This window comes from Parasteatoda tepidariorum, chromosome 9 (genome assembly GCF_982258835.1).
Source record: "Parasteatoda tepidariorum strain Cologne lab strain chromosome 9, Ptep-v5.0, whole genome shotgun sequence".
NCBI lineage: Eukaryota > Metazoa > Arthropoda > Arachnida > Araneae > Theridiidae > Parasteatoda > Parasteatoda tepidariorum.
The window spans coordinates 25,523,497-25,541,807 of NC_141763.1; the positions used below are offsets into that span (position 1 = coordinate 25,523,497).

The 18,311-nt window shown below is 26.1% G+C and overlaps 1 protein-coding gene across 2 annotated transcripts; it reads left to right on the forward strand.

Moving 5' to 3' along the window:
• Positions 1-3: 3 nt before the first annotated feature.
• On the forward strand, positions 4-18,068 carry LOC107440118 (toll-interacting protein). 2 transcript variants are annotated; one of them, XM_016052942.5, is made up of 8 exons: positions 4-172; positions 249-407; positions 2,501-2,634; positions 5,896-5,944; positions 6,759-6,911; positions 8,451-8,541; positions 9,445-9,542; positions 10,848-18,068. In XM_016052942.5, exons 1-8 carry the CDS (start codon positions 110-112, stop codon positions 10,962-10,964), a joined length of 864 nt encoding a protein of 287 aa, XP_015908428.1. In that variant the 5' UTR covers positions 4-109; the 3' UTR covers positions 10,965-18,068. The 2 variants fall into 2 exon arrangements, with proteins under 2 accessions (XP_015908428.1, XP_015908429.1); XM_016052943.5 differs by having other exon boundaries at positions 9,448-9,542.
• The last annotated feature ends 243 nt before the right edge of the window (positions 18,069-18,311 follow it).

The window sequence follows — 18,311 nt, forward strand, 5'->3', positions numbered from 1 at the left end:
TAAAAGTATTCGGCAACACATTGGAACTTATAGTATAAACAAAAACAAATGGTGACTCATTGTTTATTATTAATTAAATTCTACCGATTCATGTGACTGACTGACTGAAATGGCCACTTGTGATCCTAATAATAAATCAATGGCTAGCAAAAGAGAAGAACGTCGTAAACAGGTGAATATTGCAAATATATGTTCGGTGAGTATGCATAGTTCAAGCCTATGTCATCAATGTGCCTTTTAAATTCTAGGTCTTGCTGGGTGAACTTCCATCGGATTTCTTAAGAGTTACTCCAAATACGATATCATCCCTCACTCAAGAACAGCAAATAGCCTTGGATGAACAAGCAGCAATCGCTCTTCAACATGCATCGACGATATCAGGCCGACTTACTATTAGTGTAATTGAAGTAAGTTGGAATGAGAATTGATGATATTGAAATCATGATATTGTTTATGTTGAGCTATAGAGAAAGGTAGAAGGATAATCGATAAATCAGACATGATGCTAACTTCAGTGTTCTAAAGAATCTTGCCTCATTTCTGTATTGTATTGTCTTTTCAATTTTTATTCTTGTCTTATAAAATTTTGGAATTAAAATTGATGGAATTTCAAATATGATGTTTTTATGTTGAGATATAGAGAAAATGTGTAGGATAATTGATAAATCAGACGTGATGATAACTTCGGTGTTCTATAAAATTGTGCCGTATTGAAAAATAGTATTCCATTTAGTGTCTTTTCATTTTCTATTCTTGTCTAATGTTAAAATGTTGTCTCATTTAAAATTTTCAATTACCTCAGTGTATGTTTTACTTTTTCATGGCAAGCTTTACTGTTTCAATCAGCTAGTAACTAACCATTGACCAAGTGATTTGATATAAGCCATCTTCTAAATTTTAATTGTGAAACTAATTTTTTTTTTTTTTTTCTTAACAAAATGAGGCATTTTTTTTTTTTTTTATAAATTTGAATATGAAAACACTGTGATATGTTATTAATAATTTTTTTTACAGAAGTAGTTTAGAAGATGACTCCATAATTCACTATTTGAAAATTTTATGAAGTGATTGGTGTACTGTTGATTGGAATTGATGATTATTTAACCCTTTCGCGACAGGATGCGCAAACCCGCGCTTATCGCTGAGGCCGACAGTCTCTCTCACGAGTGTTTGTCCAGGGCCGGAGGGTTTTTTGCTGTTAAGCCTAAATCCATGATATTACCGAAATATCAATGCGTTGTTTAATAATGTTCTGTAGAGTATATAAATGACATATGCTTTATATATATTTCTCTAGATACTTTATTTACTTTCGTTATTTCTTGTTTAAATATATATTTTACTAATTTTATTTCCATTGTACTTGCCATTTAATAACTTTTAACATTATATATCTGAAAACTAAATATAGGACTTAAAATTCTTTTTTCATATGAAAAATTTAAAAACTCTAATATTCCACTAAAAACTGGACCGAAAATCGAAATACCCAACGCTGTAGCGGGAAAAAAAAAACCCTGCTTACTGTAGAAGGTCAAATCTACATGTATCTGAAACCATATAGACATACAATGCCATCTTCTGGCAAAAATATAATTTTTTAAAACGTTCCAGGACACTGGCACTAATGGGTGATGGCGGGGGATGAATGAGAAAAAGCTCTTGCATGCCGGCGTGTCGGCTGGGAAGTGAGTTCATTTCTTGCTGGCACGTACAGGTGACAATCAGCGCAAAAGGGTTAAATCAGTTAGAAGATACCAGAAGAAAATTGAGTAACTTAAAAAATTTTAACTTACAAAATCTATTGTAAATAATAAGTAAATGTTTGACCTCTGAATTCATCACCATAAAAATTTCGTAATTTGAAATTATTAAATAAATTTCTTTTTTTTATAAAAAAAGTCTAAAAAATTTTGGAACTATGAATCTTGCCAGTAAGGCTACATATAGCTAAACCATGAATAATCTCTAAATTTGAACTATCAAATTCCAATTTATGACACCTCACAGAGAAAATGTGCCCAATAAATTGAAACGTTATTCAAGATGTCCTCTTCTCTATATGTTTAGATTAAAACTTGTTGATTTAGAAGTATCAATGGAAATTGATTATAATATTTTCACAGTTCTTTATATAATTCAAAAATTAGGTTTTATTATACCTATTTACGTAAAATATTGTAGAACTGCAGATGGTTTAATTCAAAATGTTCTTTAATTAAAAAAATTTTCCAATTATCGCTATTTAGTATTTTAATTAAAAATGATTTATTAAAATAGCTTAGATATTAATACAATCATTTAAAATAGTTTAATAAAGGCTGTTTAAAAAAACTGTTTTAAATTTCTTTTTCAAAAAGTGTTTTTTCCATTTGATTTTGAAGAAACAAATTTCTTCCAATAAATGGATTTTTTCATGTTTTTTCCCACTGCAGAAAAAACTTGCAATCCTTGATTTGTGTATTTCTGATTCTTTCTCTTTTTTATTATTTTTTTTCAGGCTAAGCTAAATAAAAATTATGGCTTGACAAGAATGGATCCATATGTGAGATTAAGGGTCGGGCAAACTATTTATGAAACTAATACTGATTACAATGGTGCCAGAAACCCCCGATGGAATAAGAATTTTAATTGGTAGGTCAATGTATAAAATTAAAGTTCAAGTTCTTATTACTTTGTGCACTGCAGTCTTTTTATATGTAAGAAAAGAATGCTTAACTTTGGTATCTAATTAATAATTTGTATGTAAGTTGACTTTCATATTTTATATTATATTTTATGAATTTGAGTAAGTCACAGTATTAATTCTATTTATTTTTTATTCAATCCACATTAATACATATCCAAAGCAATTGTTTAATTGACATTAGTTACATTTTTCTCAGAAATAAATGCAGTAAAATTAATACAGTCGCACCTGTTTATCTCGAATCTCACAGGAAAGGCAAAAAATTTGAGATAAAGAGGTTTCGAGTTATACAGGTACTTTCAAAAATTAAATTTAACTAAGAAATTGTATTAAAAGTGTGTACTTTTGGTGGATAAACAAGTACATGATACTTGAATAAAAGTGGATACTTGTATTTTTCTACTAATACTTGTGTTTTTAGTAGAAAAATACAAGTATTAATGTAAATTAATTATACCACCTATATCTATTTACATAACATTTTTATAACAAACCTTTAACACTGAAAATTATCTTTTTAAACGTTTTTGACATCTAACCTTCTATGCTTGTTGTGTTGTTTGGGCATTTGCGCTATTGTGTTTGTGTTATTATAGAAACAGGGAATTCGAGAAACAGAGGTTTTGAAAAAAAGTTTCAAGATTTACATCGAAAATACATTGATTTCAGACAGTAAATGTAAGGAATTTTAGAAATTTTGAGATATAGAGGTTTTCAAGATAAAGAGGTTTGAGATAACAGGTTCAACTATTCTATGTTTGCACCACACTTATTTAAAAGTACTCACCTTTTTCTCTTCTCACACTGGTGTGGCATATGATTGTACTGTTCAACAAAAGGAGAAGAAATTATAGTTTTTTTTAATGATTTCCCTATAAGAACAATAAAAGTTTCTTAATTTTGTCTCTTATTGAAATTGTTTTATTTAATTTATTCAGTTTAATAAATTCATTGAGAATTTATTTTTGAATTCAGTCAGTCAGTTTGAGAGTATCTGGCAATACTTATAAGCTTTTAATTATTTTTCTTAGAAGTTTTAGAATCAATTCATAGTGTTTTTTTAATGTCTAAGCTTAAAATTAAGGCAGGGTTCCCACGGTCCTTGAGAGTCCTTGAAAGTCCTTGAATTTTTTTGTTGCTAAATTTAGGTCCTTGAAAGTGCTTGAAAAACGTCTTAGGTCCTTGAAAAACTTGATAGGTCCTTGAATTTGTCCAATACTGCCAACGGCCCTTTTTATAAAACACCCGTTCTTTCTGCTTTGTTCCCGAGCTCTCTCACATGGTTTTTAACGCCACCGTTTCTAACCGGGCCTAGCGTCTTGGTGTCTGCCAAGCGCGCGGAGCACAGCAGACAATACGTTCGGGGCGAGACTCCACTTCATCTTCTGTCGCATACGCTTAGATCTTCTTTTTTCTTATCGAAACTGGAATACTCTCGAATTTCGTAACAATATGTACCTTGTAGTTTTCAATAAATTTGCCGTTTTACCATCCGGACTTGTCCTTACGTTTGCGTCATTTCAAAACTTTATTGTAAAGCGTATTCGCAAAGGCACGGCTTCGTATTTGTGTTATGTAGTTTAGACTAGTTATGCCTGGGAAGTGCTATTTTAATCCCCAATGGATGGATAATCAAGCTTATAAAGAATGGATTTTATCGATGCCCGAAAAGAAGTTCAGAGCCAAGTGCCGATTATGCATGAAGGAGATTGATATCGCGAAAATGGAAGAATCTGCTCTGAAATCACACATGAAAGAAAGGTAAAACAAAAAAGCAGTCTCATGCCCTGAGTTCTCTTTTTCCAAAGACATCAACATCTAATTCATCTGGTGTAAATACTCCTTCAACATCGTGTGCCCCATGTGAAACAGAAGCTTCAGTGACCGAGATAACATTGTCTTCTTATCTGGTCAAAAGGAATGTGCTTGATGCTGAAATTCTCTGAAGTCTGAAGTGCATCACTTGTAATTGTTCATGTAACTCCTGTGAAGGGATTAGTAAATTGTTCTCCAAAATGTTTGCTGATAGCTGTATAGCGAGACAATTTTTTTGTAGTGCCACAAAGTGAGCCTATTTGGGCTCCTTTGGATTGGCACTATACTTCAAAGGGATTCTTATAAATGACCTGAAGAATGTTGATTGCTACACTGTACTCTTTGATGAGACGTTAAATCAGTCTCTACAATCTAAGCAGATGGGCATTATGGTAAGGAATTGATAATAAAGTTTGCACTAAGTATCTTACCTCCCAATTTAAGGGTCATGGAACTGCAGAAAATATTTTGTCCTCTTTTTACAAATGCGTGGATGATGGTTAAAAGCTCTCTAAAATACTTCAATTATCCATGGATGGACCCTATGTCAATTGGAAATTCTATTAGAAGCTTCAGTGTGAATTAAAAGAGAAATATTCCCACCAGGTCATATTCATTGGCAGTTGTGGATTACACATAACGAATAATGCTTTTAAACGTGGTGAAAATGGGATATGTTCCTTCTAATTTTTATTTTCAGAAAGAATTGTTGCTGCATAACATTTAGAGAAGGTTGTGTAAATTATGGATGAATAATTTCAGAAACGATGTTTAATAGAGGAGAGGAGGGGGTTATGGAATAGTCATGGAATATGGAATACCTAAGATTTAGCTCTATCTTTCATGCAGCCTTTACATGGAAATACACAGGATTAAAGGATTTCACCATTAACACCTCATTACCATTAGTTATAGATTGTGCTGAAAATGGTTTTGTGAATTAATATGTAAAACCAGTAGGGTTGTTTTTAAAAAAATATAAATTTTAGTCCATAATACATATACTCTCTTCTTTCTATATAGGCAAAGCATTTAGGTATTATATTTGAAATTAATTATTGCCACAACAAGCATTGTTGCTTCCAGTAAAATAGAAGAGAATAATTTTTAAAATTGGTCTTAGATTAAGGTCCTTGAAAATTTTGTTGAGGTCCTTGGAAAGTCCTTGAATTTCAATCTCATCATAGAGTGGGAACCCTGTAAGGCTGTTGAACTAAAATTGAATTGCTAATTGTTAGATGTAAGTTAAGCAATTTTTGAAGTTTAATTTTATTTGTAATTTTTCAGCAATGCTACATATAAATTAATTTGATTAAATGTGCAGCGTATATTTCAGATATATGCTTTAAAAAGTATTATTTATTCTTAAATTAATTTCTCTTTTTGTACAGTTTTTTCATGTCGCAAGACACCACCATTTACATTGAAATTTTTGATGAGGTAAGAAACTAGCATTTCTTTTGTATTTACTGATTTATTTTCTTAAAACTTTCCTAATTATTGTTACAATTCCAAATTATTTCAATCAGCTGTTATCTATTTTAAGTTTAGTCTGACTGCTATTTAAAATTTAAGCGTAGTAAAGTGAATTAATATAAATCAAAATTAATTATCAAATTATAAATAATTATTGAATTAATATAAGTATCTCTAAAATTTCTGAAAGATCTGAATGTGATAAAAAAACGAGCCTGATATTCAATGATTATTGGCATCATTTAAATCACTTGATTTTTTTTTATGTTCTTGATTTAAATCAAAAATATTTTTCAAAGTTTTATTTCAATTACATGGAAAGTTTTTTTTATGGAAATAATGAAAGGGATTCGTGTTTAAAATATTATTTAATGTTAAAAATTAACTAGTAAATAAAAAAAGACTAAATGTTGGTAAAAGTGACGTGAAACTTCTAAATTATTTTACAAATTAAGTAATTTGTAGTTTAATACTCTTGTTTTAATTATATTTAGTTTTATTTTATATTCAGTTGTATTTTATATTTAGTTTTATTTTAAATTTTTTAACACTTCACTTCAAATTGTTTTAAAATGAATGAAAATTTTTAAATGCACACGTTTTTGAAAGATTATGTGTAGAAATCGTGATAAATTTTTATTTTAAGGCTTGAAAAAAAATTTTTAGTTACCATTGGTATTTGAACATGATATGTTGCATGTTGCTTTTAAATATTTTATTAATAAATCCCCATTTTTTTAAGCAATTAACCTTAAAGCTATTTTTGTTTTTATTTCAGTGTGCATTTTCTTTGGATGAGAGAATAGCTTGGGCTAATTATCAAATCCCCCAGTCTGTTCTTCAAGGTCAAACAGTCAATGAGTGGATTGAGCTGTCTGGCAAATTAGGTGAAGATAAAGAAGGTTTAATTAACCTTATTATTACATACCAGGTAAGAACATTTCAATATGCAATAAAATGCTCTATATATGAACAATTTAAATGGGCACATACAATTATTGTTTAGTTTTAAATGAGATTTTCTATCATTTTTATTAGTAGATTGAATTATTTAGTTGTTTTTTTTTTTCAAATCACATTTTATTTCTCGCATGTTTTTTTTTCTTCCTGCGCTTCTTTTTTTTCCCAATATTTCTTCACTGGTTTATAATGGATTCAACCAAAAATATGTAGCTTAATTTATGCAAATACAATGTATCACATATTTCTGGCAGGAATCACATATCTTAAAAATATGCTTTTGTAGTTCATTGAATGCACATAATGGATTTTAGCAGATTTTCTAATGGATTTCAACAGACTTTCTTATTAATTTTTACTCTTGTCATTTTGAGATATTAAGACACCTTTTAATAAAAACTATTTTCAAAATCATAGATTGCCCTTATCTTTTAACTACACTAACAAGAAACCACTGCATAATATGGGTCAATAAAAAAAATAGAGTAGAACACCCAACAAAAGGCTCCTTAGTAAGCATTGTGGGTACATCAGCTTATATTTATAACACTATAAAGAGACAAAAAGTAATTTTAAAAAATTTACACAGAAAATTAAAAAGTTTTGTTAACTCTACGTAAGCTGCAACTACATTGACCTATATAACATTAAAAAAACTATCTAAAATCACAAATTTATTTTAAAAGCACTTTTAGAAATTAAAAATCCAGTAAATAATTAAAAGATATAACCTCGTTGTCAGCAAAACGATTATACCCGCAAAGAGGAGTGCTTTTTTAATATTATAATAGTATAGTGAAAACAAAAATTATCAATACAATAGTTATTAACAAATAACAAGTAAATATTATAACAAATATAGCAATACAATGCAATAGTTATTGTAAATTTTACTGTAATTAATACAAGAGTTGTTTTAATTTTTAAATACATAAATTTTTTAAAGAAAAGAAAAAAATGTATTATATATATAAATACATATAAAAACCCTCTTTCCCATGGCCCTTACTCTTTAATAAAATTATATTTTTATCTATGTACCTGTATCGATTTATAATAATCATAAAAAAATTCGTAGTAAATAATGAAAAAATATAACCTCGTTGTCAGCAAAACAATTATACCCGCAAAAATGAGTGCTTTTTTAATATTATAATAGTATAGTGAAAACAAAAATTATCAATACAATAGTTATTAACAAATAACAAGTAAATATTATAACAAATATAGCAATACAATGCAATAGTTATTGTAAATTTTACTGTAATTAATACAATAGTTGTTTTAATTTTTAAATACATAAATTTTTTAAAGGAAAGAAAAAATTTTATTACATATAAATAGATATAAAAACCCTCTTTCCCATGGCCCTTACTCTTTAATGAAATTATATTTTTATCTATGTACCTGTATCGATTTTTAATAATCATGAAAAAATTCAAATAGACTTATTTTTTTCACCCATATATATATGCCAAATGTTTATGTTTGTTTAATTGCTTCTTTGAAGGTTATACCGTCAGGCACGCTAATTTATCATCCCCAGTCAAGAGTGAGTGTTGTTCCTTATGGACCTTTTCAAGGCAAAGATGGAACTACAAGTATGCCTTAATTAAGGGATCAAAATTTATTGTTTTTAAATTTTACATTCACTTTTTATGATTGATTTTAATGAAGGCTTTACTAATTTTTTTCAATATAAATTTAATTTTCTTATATATTAAGAAATTTTATAAAAATGGTAAATCTGTTTATTAAAGTATTTGTAATCTACAAAAGTATCTGTTTAGTCAAATTTTACTTATAAATTTAATTTTAAAGATTGTTTTGTAGGTGAATTATTATTATTATTAAAAAATGTAAAAAGGCAACAACATTTTGTTGTTGTTAGAAGTATACTTTTAAAACAAATTCTATGAAGTAAACATATTCTACCATAACATTTAAAAAACTAAATGTTATTGTAAAACAAATTATTATTTTATTTGTACTTAATCTTTTGTAATCTTAGCCTTTGGTAGTTTTGAATCAGCATTTTGATAATAATTTGATTATCTACTGTTGCCAATTATTAATGTCAGCTGAAATATTGTCTGATAATTATGATTATTATAACTAATTATATTTTTAAATTTTGTTTAAGAATCTTGAAATATTTGCACAAACTTACGTAAATATTTCAAATTCATTAAATATCTCAAAATTTCCAAGTGCGTCAAAAACCCTTAAAAAATTTTCCTTACAAGCTTTTTATTTCTTTAACATAATGTTCAAGCAGCACTGATTACATTTCTATGCAGTTTTAAAGAATTTATTTAGAAAAGGTTAACTTAGATATTGTTGAGAATTGTTTCTTATATGTAATTATTTTTTACAACGTTAACAAATTTGAACTAACTTTATTTTAAAATTTAAATTATGTGAAATATTTTTGTTTAAGTTTTCTGTCAAGGTAATTTTGTAAAACTGTATTATGATTGATTCTAATGTGTATTTCTATTTAGTAGACTCTACTGTGCCAAATAGGGATGATGCTGCAGTCTTTGGTCCGTATCCTGATGTACAGTCAGATTGTCCTATCCCAGAAGAGGATTATAAACAAGTAATATGATAACTATTTATGTGTCTAATCTAAAAAAAAAAATAACTACTAATTTCTGTTAGTCTGTCTAATTGGAACTTTAAAAATTTTCAGTAAAGTTTTTTGAGAAAATAAAATTATCATTTTAAAATTCAAAAGAAATTTCTTAAGATATGAGCATTTAAAGTAAATATGAAAACATTTAATACAATTTTTTCATAACTTTGTAGTGAATTGTATTTGGCAACTAATGCAAAAGCTCTAAATGGTAAGGGGTTTCCCACAAATTTATTTTTTCATAAGACAAATTTTATAACAAAAGATAATACCTTAATATTCGCCTTTATACCAAAATTTGATGGTATAAAGAAAGTGAGTGAGGGAACAAAAAAGAAAAACATGCTTTTATAGGGCATGCCAGTGTTATTTTCAATAAATCTTGTTTAATAATACGAAATGAGAAACATAGAAAAACACTTATCACTCAGAGCTTTCTTTTAAAAAGTACTTAAACTACTAAAATTCATGTAGCCTTTTTAAATTTTCACAATATTAGACAAATTTTTTTTATTAGTTACTAAATCCAATTCACTATATAATTATGTAAAAAAATTTACAATGTTTCATGCGCATGTAATGTGTGAAAAAGCTACTTTATATACACAATTTTGTAATGATATTTTTTTCTAACTATAAAATTATATTTTTTTAATTAATTAATTATTGCTTCAAAACCTTTGCTAAATTTTATTAAAATTTCTTAAAGTTGTAATAGTAATGAAGTATTACTATTGATTTTTCTGAAAAAAATTACATCAAGCAATTGTGCACCAATTGTAATTTAATATGTATTATAGATTTGTCTGCTTTTTTTTTTTTTTTTTGATAAGCATCTTTGTTTTTGTATAATCTACATCAAGACAGTTTTTATTATAATCCACGTCAGTTTTTATAGCTTAAAACAATAATAAAAGTACATTTTAAAAAATTTTATAAATCAATAATTGTTTAGTATTAAATTACTTAGCAAAAGTGACTATCCTCATGATTTTATTACATTCTTGTTTTTTTTTTTTTTTATTGAAATCAATTCAAGTTCTAAAGGCTATCAAGCATTATCTATCTGAATCTAATAAAACGAATCTAATTTCTCTGAATCTAATTTTTAAAAAAAGCACAAAAACATTTAAAACAAAAATCAGAAACTTTACCAAATATCTAAAATGGCAGAAAGGATGTTTTTCTAATGGTTTGTCAATTGTTTTAATGATCCAAATTTAGTTTCCTTTATTTTTATGTTTCTCTATATATATTCTCTATTTTTAGGTTATGGACATGTTTCCAAACATAGAGGAATCTGTTGTACGAGATATCATGGAAAGTAACAGGGGGAACAAAGATCTAACCATTAATGTTCTGCTAGAGATGAGTGATGTGACATGATCGTTGCTTCTGAAGCTATGAGTTCTGCTTATCTGGTCATGTATTATAGTTTGTTAGATTAGTTTATTTTTTTGAAGTTTTGTTAATTTAGACTGTGCATCTACTGCGATTTTTTTTGCTACACAAATCATTAAATGCTTTGTTTTAACATTTAAATTTTTTTTTTGCTGCGTTTCTTTTATGTTAGGAAAATTTTTAAAAATGCCTCAAGTTGTGTGTATTTATGTATATATATATATATATATATATATATATTTGCTAATCGCTTTATAGATTATGTTTTAAGTTTTATTCTGTTTTTTCTTTATAGTTTATTTTCTGTTTTTATGTGTTATTTTTACTTATTGTGTTCTATTTTGTTTGTTGTAATTTTTGTAAAAAATTTTTGAGTGCTCCTCACACTATTGTATTGATATATTTTGCTTTGGCTATATTGATACAATATTAGAAAGCACTCATTTTTGCGGATATAATCATGTGGGCTGATAAAAAAGATCATATCTTTTATTTTCCAGATTTTTTAAAAAAATTTCATCCTTTTTTCTTTTTTTTTTTCGGATTTTTAAAAAAAAAAAATTCTCCCAGTTTTTTGTTTTTTTTATTATTATTTCCCCCTTTTTTTTCATTGTCTGTAATTTTCCTTTGTTTTATCTTCATTATATATATATAAAATGAATCTTTTGCATTTTTAGAATGAATGGGAAACAAATAAAAGTCATACATAAAAATATTAAAATTATTAACAAAACCAAAAAATCAATGACCCATTAGTGCTAGAAAAAGCTTAAACATAAGACCCTTGAATAAATTTAATCACACTTTTCGCCAATATTAATCCAAAAAATAGTTAGATTGCCATGGACTTTACTAGAATATTTACTACTCTGTGTTTAAAATCTATAATATATGCATAATATAATATCTGTAATCTAAAGAAATAATTGTATATAACATATATTATATTTGTTATAATATATTAATAATATGACTTTACTATGGTATATAAAAGTCTATGTGAAAAGAATTATATATAAATAGAGTCTATATACAAAGAATTCCATTTCATGCTCTAATTAAAAGTAATTTTTTGCTTCAAAAGTTGTAGATGCACAGTATATTATTTGTGTGATTTTTGCTGTTAATTTTCTTTTGTTTTTAATGTATGAGATTACTTTTTATTGTGCATGCTGCATTTTCTCATATTTGATACCAGTGGCATTTGATGCAAGTGTTCTTCTGACGCATTTTATTTGTGAAACTGGAGTTTTTTTAAGCTTTTTTAACCCAGTGTTTTAGATTTGTTTAAAAATTTTATTAGCATTTATATGACTTTCTTTGTACCAATGATTATTGTGATATATTAATTACCTAGCTAATATTTGATAAAATACTGCAGTTATTGAGATTGCTAATTACCCAGATTGATGTTAGAAACAAGTAATATTTAAAAAAAAATTGAAAGTCGATTTCTACGTAGGTCAATAAAGAAAATTTTTATTTTAATTATATTTATATATAACTAAATCTAGAAAATCACATGGTACGTAATCGATTTCTACGTAGGTCAATAAAGAAAATTTTTATTTTAATTATATTTATATATAACTAAATCTAGAAAATCACTTGGTAGGATCAAGTTTTCCCTCATTAATTTTCTTAATGATTTGGTTGTCATTGGCATAAAATTGATATAAGTCATAAAGTTATTTAATTATATCCTGCTAAATATCTTATATAAGTGAAATTTTTTACTCCCATATAAAACTAAAATTAATTACATAATTAAATTTGTAAACCTAATTACAAAATTAATTGCATAATTAATATTTTAAAAACCTGTATTAACATCAAGTGTCATTCACTAGAAGTTTGAAAAAAATTTACTCGAGTGGATGAATAAAAAGTATATTAATGATTGAAAATTTGAGCAAGATATATAAATATATATAGGGAGAATGTGAACTAATAGTAGGAATTGAAAAATAAATCACACAATAGTTATTCAAGAAGAAAAATTGTTTTAGGAAGAGTATTTGTGAATGAGATTTAAGTGATTGTGTGTGTGCAAATTATCAGCAATCTAAAAAAAAAAACGATTAAAATAAAACCTGATTGCAAAAAAATATGTTAACTTATTCTTCCTGATAACTTTTCTCATTAATTTTGATCTAGGTCCTATCAATCTGGATAATTAGACTCTTATTATATAACATTTTGTTTAAAAATAAAGGTTAAAGTTTTCTTTTTACTTTATATTTTAGTTTTATAACTCCATTTTGTAATACCCTCGCTTTTAATGCTTTTATTTTATCGACAGTTTTACTGATTTTTATCAGTAATTTTTTTAATTTTATTCAAAACTGTTCAACCTAGAAGTAATTTAGCCCAACAGTATTATAGTTTTCTTATTCTTTAAATTTGTTTTTGTATCATACATGTAATATAATTAAATAACTTAAAAACAAAAAATGAGTTATTGTTATAATATTTATTATTAAAAATATTGAAATGAAGGACGATGTTTTATAGTACTTAACTAGAATAGTTAGAAGGTTGTGAAATATTTATAATTATGTTGTGCACCAATCTGTGATTAATTTGTAATGATCTATCCTGTGAAATGTAGATAAATATTTTTTGATTGTATATTTTGTACTAAAATTTTTTTACTTTGTGTGATTTAATATCTATTGCAGAATGAATGTTCTTCATTATAGTGTCTTTTTTTTTTAGTGCTATTGGTTTCATATTTTATATTTCTTTTTTTCTTTTAATTCTTTGTTTACTGTCCTATATTTATTTATTTTTAAGTATTTTAGGATTAATGGTTCAAAATTATACGTTTAGCCATTGTTTTATTTTTTGAAAAATAATTTTAAGGAAACTCCACTTTAGAGATTTATAAATGTTGGCCAAGTTCAGTGATAATGGATGTCAAGAAAATCTTCCCTAACAACATCCCTTACCCCCTTTACATCTGGAGAGTCTTGTAAATGTTCACCTATTTTTGAGCACTTGAAACATGTCGACTGTTCCAATCAGTATTTTTTTTTATGCAGATGAAGTTTTTAGTCAATTAATATCTTACATATTTAACTAATCTCAACTTTAAGAAATGAACAAAGGGAGAATATTTAAATGAACTTTTAATCATTATTTAATTTTCACAGATTAATGATTGTTATTTACTTTACTTAGCAATATTATAAGTTACATTTTAACTTAATATGATAAGTTAAAAAAATGTGAACTTCCCCATGTTTGCAATACCGTTAAATTGTGATAAAAGGAGTATGGATTATTACGAGTAATCCACTAATATGAACATTTTTTAAATCATCGTCAAAAGTTTAATATTAAAGAATCGGAAGTTGTATGTTTATAAAGAGTTAAAAAATACAACTGTTGTAATGTAATAGCCTTCTGCTATTACTACAGTTTTTTTTCTAGGTAAACATGTTTCTTTTATTTAAGTGAGTAATATTGTCTGAAAGTGGTTTAAGTAGAAATTATTTTTTTTATTTCCAGTTTCCATAAAAAAAAACAAGCACTGTTTCCTTTTCACTATTTCAACCACCTCTTATTTAATGCAATGCGTAGGCGACTAAGTAATCTTCCTGACAAAAAAAAAAAAAAAGACCTTTCGCTATATCAAGATATCAAGTTGAGAACTTAAATGCGCTTTATGTTGACTGCATAGCTAATCAAGTCCCCTTACTTTTCCTTTTTGATAACAAACTATTAAAATCTACATTAGCTGTTATAATTAATGTCAAAAGTTATTGCACTTCATGTTATTTTCTTCTTGCAAAAACCTGTTATGATTTTAAAATTTGTTGTTTAAATAGATGTTTTTGTTGTAATGTTTATGCCTTTCTTAAAGTAGGGAGCAACCAAATAGAGTCTACAATCTTTAGGATAAAGCTGTCTACTCTCTATATATATATATTAAAAATCAAAATAGTTGTTCAAAAAAGCGAATGAATTAAGTCTATTTCAATTTTTAGTTGTTCGATTGCTATTTTAACATTGGATATGTGTATTTTTATTACAACGAGCTCGTTATAAAGACTATTTCATCAGCTACTCTGAATTGTTATTACAGATTTTACTGTATTTAGATTACTGAATGAAATCTTTATGTTAATTTTAATTCCAAAAGTACGTTATCTTTTATCCTATATTTGGACACATATGGGCCAGCTGTGGACATATCAATATCAATCTAATAGCGGTTATAAATCTGTGTTAATACCAGCAGAAGCTTACTTTTTTTTAAAAATACCACTAATAATTTTTTTTCTAACAACTATAGGAGCCCTGATATAATATTTATATAGTTACCGATGAAGAAGTCGTAATTTTCTTCACTATTTAAAGTGCTAGTATAATTACAATTAAAGTTAACAAAATTTATTTAATTTAACCATCACTTTAAAGCATCATTGTGCTTATCAGGCCTTGTTTATTTGTTGAAATTGTTTATATGTCGTGGAACTCAATCATTTTAAATCAAATTTATTGTATCAAAAATGAGATAGTGAAATATAACATTTGCCATCATTATATTCAAGAAAAATCTTTTTAAATGGAAGACGTTGGAATTTCGTAGACCATAGCATTAATTATTATAAATATTATTTACTTATGACTGTATTTTTAGGCTAAAATTAGTTCCATTTTAAATTTTGCTTGATTTTTTTTATTAGTAGCAGCAGATTAATTAGTTATAAAGTGTGTAATTATAAGATCGCAGTAGCCCCATGAAATGGGGCAAGTTTGATCGCAATTAGCAATTTAAAAACAATGTTAGAAAAATGATTATTAAAACAGTATACACCCAAATCAGCTTATATACCCTAAGGTAAACGCTCAAGTTTTAATGAAAAAATAGTAGATATTTTCAAAATAATGGTGAGTAAGCATTTTTGGCGAATTTTAAACAGTTTCCACTCAAGCCCTACATTTTACTTTACTTAACTATTTGATTTATTTATAAATCTATTGAGGAAACATAATATATTGAAGCTTCCAAAAGTGATTTTTTGCTTGTTATTAATACTTGCTGTTTTATGCAAAAGGGAAAATAAAAATATCTTGAAGAAAAAAACTATTCTAAACTATCTTTTACGGCAAAAAAATTATAAAAGTTCAAAATGAAATTAAAAGGAATGCTTTACAGTAATAATTTCTTTTTAAAAATATGAAAATAAAATATTAACTGTGTTGTAAAAAAAAACTTTTCCTCATAATATTTTCTCTAAAATCAAATATGTTTTTTTTTTTAATTGTTACAATTGATTACGCTTATAACTATTTCTATATACCAAATTTTTATCTTAAATTTTTACATGACTATTTTTTTGACTGTATATCTAATAAAAATGTGTGATATTTCATATATTATTTGTATGCATTCTTTTAATTGAGTTTTTGTTACATTGTAGCAAATAACTTTAATGTTTAGAAAATTTTGTTTTTAAAACATATGAGTAGATCAGATGTAAAACTGCACTTATTATGTCTGTATTTAAAGTTTTTGGATAGTTCCTATATGAAAATGCTTTCTTCTTTTATCCAAATTTTTATTCGACATATTTTTCCCTTTTCATCTGAAAAGAATTTAGTACTTTTTGTATCATGGCTACTCGAACAAATATATACTTTTTGATTTGCTGCAATGAATTAATAAATTTTACTCCTTACCATGCAGGTATTAAATTTCTAAGAAAAAGATTGTTTGAATCTTTGAAGAGCATTCTTATACTCACTGTATAACTGTAGTATCGAGAAATACTAAACTATGTGCAAGAAAATTTAACTTAATATATTAGAATACCCAGAATTGGTAGCAAAAACATCAAACATCAAGAAATAAATTATTCCAGACAACCAATACTTATTGTTAGTTTAAATGTATATATTTACGTGTGAAAGTTCACTAAAAGTATATTTGTTAAAACTAAGGCTCAGATTTTAATGACATTTCAATTTTTGGATTTTTTTTTCGAATTTTTTGTTTTTTTTATATATATTTTTTTTAATTTTGGAGCATTTTTTAAGTTTTCGGGCATTCATTTTTAAATTTTTTTTTTATTATTATTTCTTTAAATTTAGGTAACTATGCATTTTCATAATTACTACATTAAATGCAGGACAAAATAAAATTACCAGGTGTCAATGTTTATTTTCCTTTAAAAAAAAAAAAATTTTTTTTTAGCATTTTTTATGTTTTGGGGTATTCTTTTTTACATATATTTTTATTATTGCTTTGGAATTGGGTAATTATACATTTGTATAATTACTACATTAAATGCTAGATAAAAAGAAAATGATCAAATGTCAATGTATATTTTCCTTTTTCTTTTTTTTTTTTTTTTGTTATTTTAGCATATAACATTTATTTCAAACTTTAAATAACGTAGAATGTGTATTGCATTGCCTTATATATTTTGACATAAATGAAAGTAATTTTAAATCGAGAAACATTGCTTCAGTTTAATATTTTTACTTAAATAATAGGGCGTTTTTAGATCATTAGACTGTCAATAAATAATGGTAGTGACTAATAGTTTATGCCCTTTTTGCCCCAAAGAGGGTTAGAGAAAATGTTTTTGTCATCAGTATTTTCTTTTCCAAAAATCAGCATTTCTGAGTATATCTTGTAAATATTTTTGTTGTTATTGTTAAATGTGTTCATTTTATACTAAATGATTTTAAAAAAAACTATATAAATACCCCAAATTCAGCGTACTTTCATTTAAAGTTATATAATAAAAATTTGTGATAGGGTAAAAAAATAATATTTAATAAGGGCCCTAATAATTTTAAGGTAACCATGAATTAGGAGTGTGATGACTGGTTGTGAATTACAGTTACCATAGCATATGTTTATAGTATTTCTAGTTTCTTGTTTGGTCTTTTCTATGAAAGGTGATTGAAATTTCCAATTTGGTAGTTCAAAAACAAATTTTGGTTCATGTAAGTGAAAATATGAATTAAATGTGATGCATATTCAATTGCCTGTAGTCATTGCAGTGTCAAATAAATTATCTATTGTCTTTTACTGTTTATTTACTATTGCAATTAAAAATAAAAACGTTTTCAATATTGTTCTGTTATTAGAAGTTACAATCAATTAGAAATTTTACTTTTTTTTTTTTAAATGTGTATAGTTGGAAACTCACTCAGAACTGAAAGTTCCGCAGTGCAAATTTGTGACATAAATTTTTAAGTGTTCTTTATTACAATTTATGACATTTTTTCATCAAAATACAAATTTAATTTTTGATTTCTCACCTATGTCGTTTTAAACATAATGAGTTTAATATACAAAAATTAGTTTTT

Bases quoted from the DNA above. Each gene is read 5' to 3' on its own strand.
- LOC107440118 (XM_016052942.5), top strand. From the start codon at position 110: ATGGCCACTTGTGATCCTAATAATAAATCAATGGCTAGCAAAAGAGAA. The intron at 173-248 runs GTGAATATTGCA...TTTAAATTCTAG, and splicing joins GAGAAGAACGTCGTAAACAG to GTCTTGCTGGGTGAACTTCC. The intron at 408-2,500 runs GTAAGTTGGAAT...ATTTTTTTTCAG, and splicing joins TTACTATTAGTGTAATTGAA to GCTAAGCTAAATAAAAATTA.